At 58.7% G+C, this 1,815-nt stretch overlaps 1 protein-coding gene across 1 annotated transcript in view; it reads left to right on the plus strand.

Moving 5' to 3' along the window:
* DOHH (deoxyhypusine hydroxylase/monooxygenase) overlaps positions 1-608 on the plus strand; it is a 3,568-nt gene extending 2,960 nt beyond the window's left edge. Inside the window, exon 5 of the mRNA XM_014533602.1 lies at positions 1-608. This exon is cut by the window's left edge and continues 15 nt beyond it. Within this exon, the coding sequence (XP_014389088.1) occupies positions 1-132 (132 nt within the window). The 3' untranslated portion in view covers positions 133-608.
* The last annotated feature ends 1,207 nt before the right edge of the window (positions 609-1,815 follow it).

The following is a 1,815-nucleotide window of genomic DNA, read 5'->3' on the forward strand; positions in this document are numbered from 1 at the left end:
GCCGCCGTGGCCGACCCCGAGCGCGTGGTGCGGGAGAGCTGCGAGGTGGCCCTGGACATGTACGAGTATGAGAGGGGCCCGGCTTTCCAGTACGCGGATGGGCTGGAGCAGGTGCGCTCGCCCTCCTCCTAGAGCTACTGTCCGCCTGGTCGGGGCCTCTACCCGGAGGACTCAGCATATAAACTGAATTTGTGTGAATCGGATCTTGCTTCCCTGGCTCCCTGAACCTGCTCACTTGGCCGGATCTCAGCAGCTTTTGCATCTTGATTACCCCCAGGACGAGGCTGAGGTCTCTGCTGTCCCAACTGAGGGCCTAGCACAGGCTGCAGTGTACGGGTGGGATGTCAGCATGGGAGCGAGGATCTGGGGGTGGGGGTGCAGGAGTGGGACTGTGCTCTGGGGAGGTTGCGTGGCCCAGCTTCTCCAGGAATGAGGGGGTGCAGAGAAAGGCACTGTGGGGGAATCTGTGCCCAGTGGGCCTGGGCAGGGTCTGGGCCTCTAACTCCCCACCTGGGGCCCTGGGTGGGCTGGGCTAGGGACTTGGGACAAGTGACAAACAGGTCCCAGGCACTGCTTAAGTGGAATATTAAATTATTTTTGCCAAGCAATCACTCTGTGTGTGTGTTGGGAGGCTTCGGGGCTTAAGTTGGCTCCTCTAAAGGAGCATCTAAGTGTGGGTGGGGGTGGGGGGCGTTTGGAGAGCTCAGCTCTGCGATCTGCCTGTGCTAGACGTTACCGATGCAGGCTGTGTCCCCGCATCACCACCCACTCCCTGGCAGAATATCTGTCCAGTCAGCCCCCTCCAAGAGGGTCAGGAAACAGCCCTCCAGCCTGCCCCTCCCCAGGCCTTCATGGGGGGATGGGGAAGGGGTTTGTGGTATGGCTAAGAGCTTGGGCTATGGACTGCCATCCCAGGTCCCTGCCTTCCCCCCGACCCCCCTTCTCCCAGGTGCAGCCTTCAGCAGGCCATTTACCACTCTATAATGAGCCTAACAACCTAGTTTCATATTTACTGCTTTCCGTGGGTTAACAACAACCCTGATGCAGGTGGCGGGGATTCCACGAGGGCACGGGTGCCAGGAGGTGTGGTCCTTGGGCACAACTATGACCCATTTTACAACAACCTCTTCTCTGCTCACAACTCTTCTGACACCAAATGTGTGCATTTTCCACAGCGAGCAATTCTCCATTTCTCTGCAGACACCAGCTGGGTGTCCTGCAATTCAGTCCGACACTAATGGCCCGGAATGAGCACAGACGCCACCACTTAAACGGCTCCAAGCCCCGTCCTCCTGTACTTCTGACCCACCAGGGTTCTCACCACCCCCTGCTCACATTTGGGGATTTGCTAGGAGAGCTCCCAGAACGCAGGAAAGGGCTTTACTTACCCATTTGTTGCAAAGGACAGGTGACGAGACAGGGCTCGGTCCAGAGGGGCCCAGCACAGGACCTTCTGTCCCCCGGAACGGGCACACCCTCATCCTGGCACGTGGAAGCCCCTGAGCCCCTCCGTTTTGGGTTTTTGTGGAGAGTCCATCACTTCGGCACCTTGATGAAATCTGCTAGTTGATGCAGGCAGGCTCGGGGGGTGGGGCTAAGAGTTTCCTCCCACCCACAGTTGGTTTTCCCCTCCCAGCCCATCATTAGCCTAGCCCGGGTATAGTGGGAGGGGTGAGTTAAAAAGCACAAAGGGCCCTAGCTGGTTTGGCTCAGTGGATAGAGCGTCAGCCTGCAGACTGAAGGGTCCCGGGTTCGATTCGGTCAAGGCACATGTCCGGGTTGTGGGCTCGGTCCCCAGTGGGGGGTGTGCAGGAG

The sequence above is a fragment of the Myotis brandtii genome, unplaced genomic scaffold (genome assembly GCF_000412655.1).
Source record: "Myotis brandtii unplaced genomic scaffold, ASM41265v1 scaffold122, whole genome shotgun sequence".
NCBI lineage: Eukaryota > Metazoa > Chordata > Mammalia > Chiroptera > Vespertilionidae > Myotis > Myotis brandtii.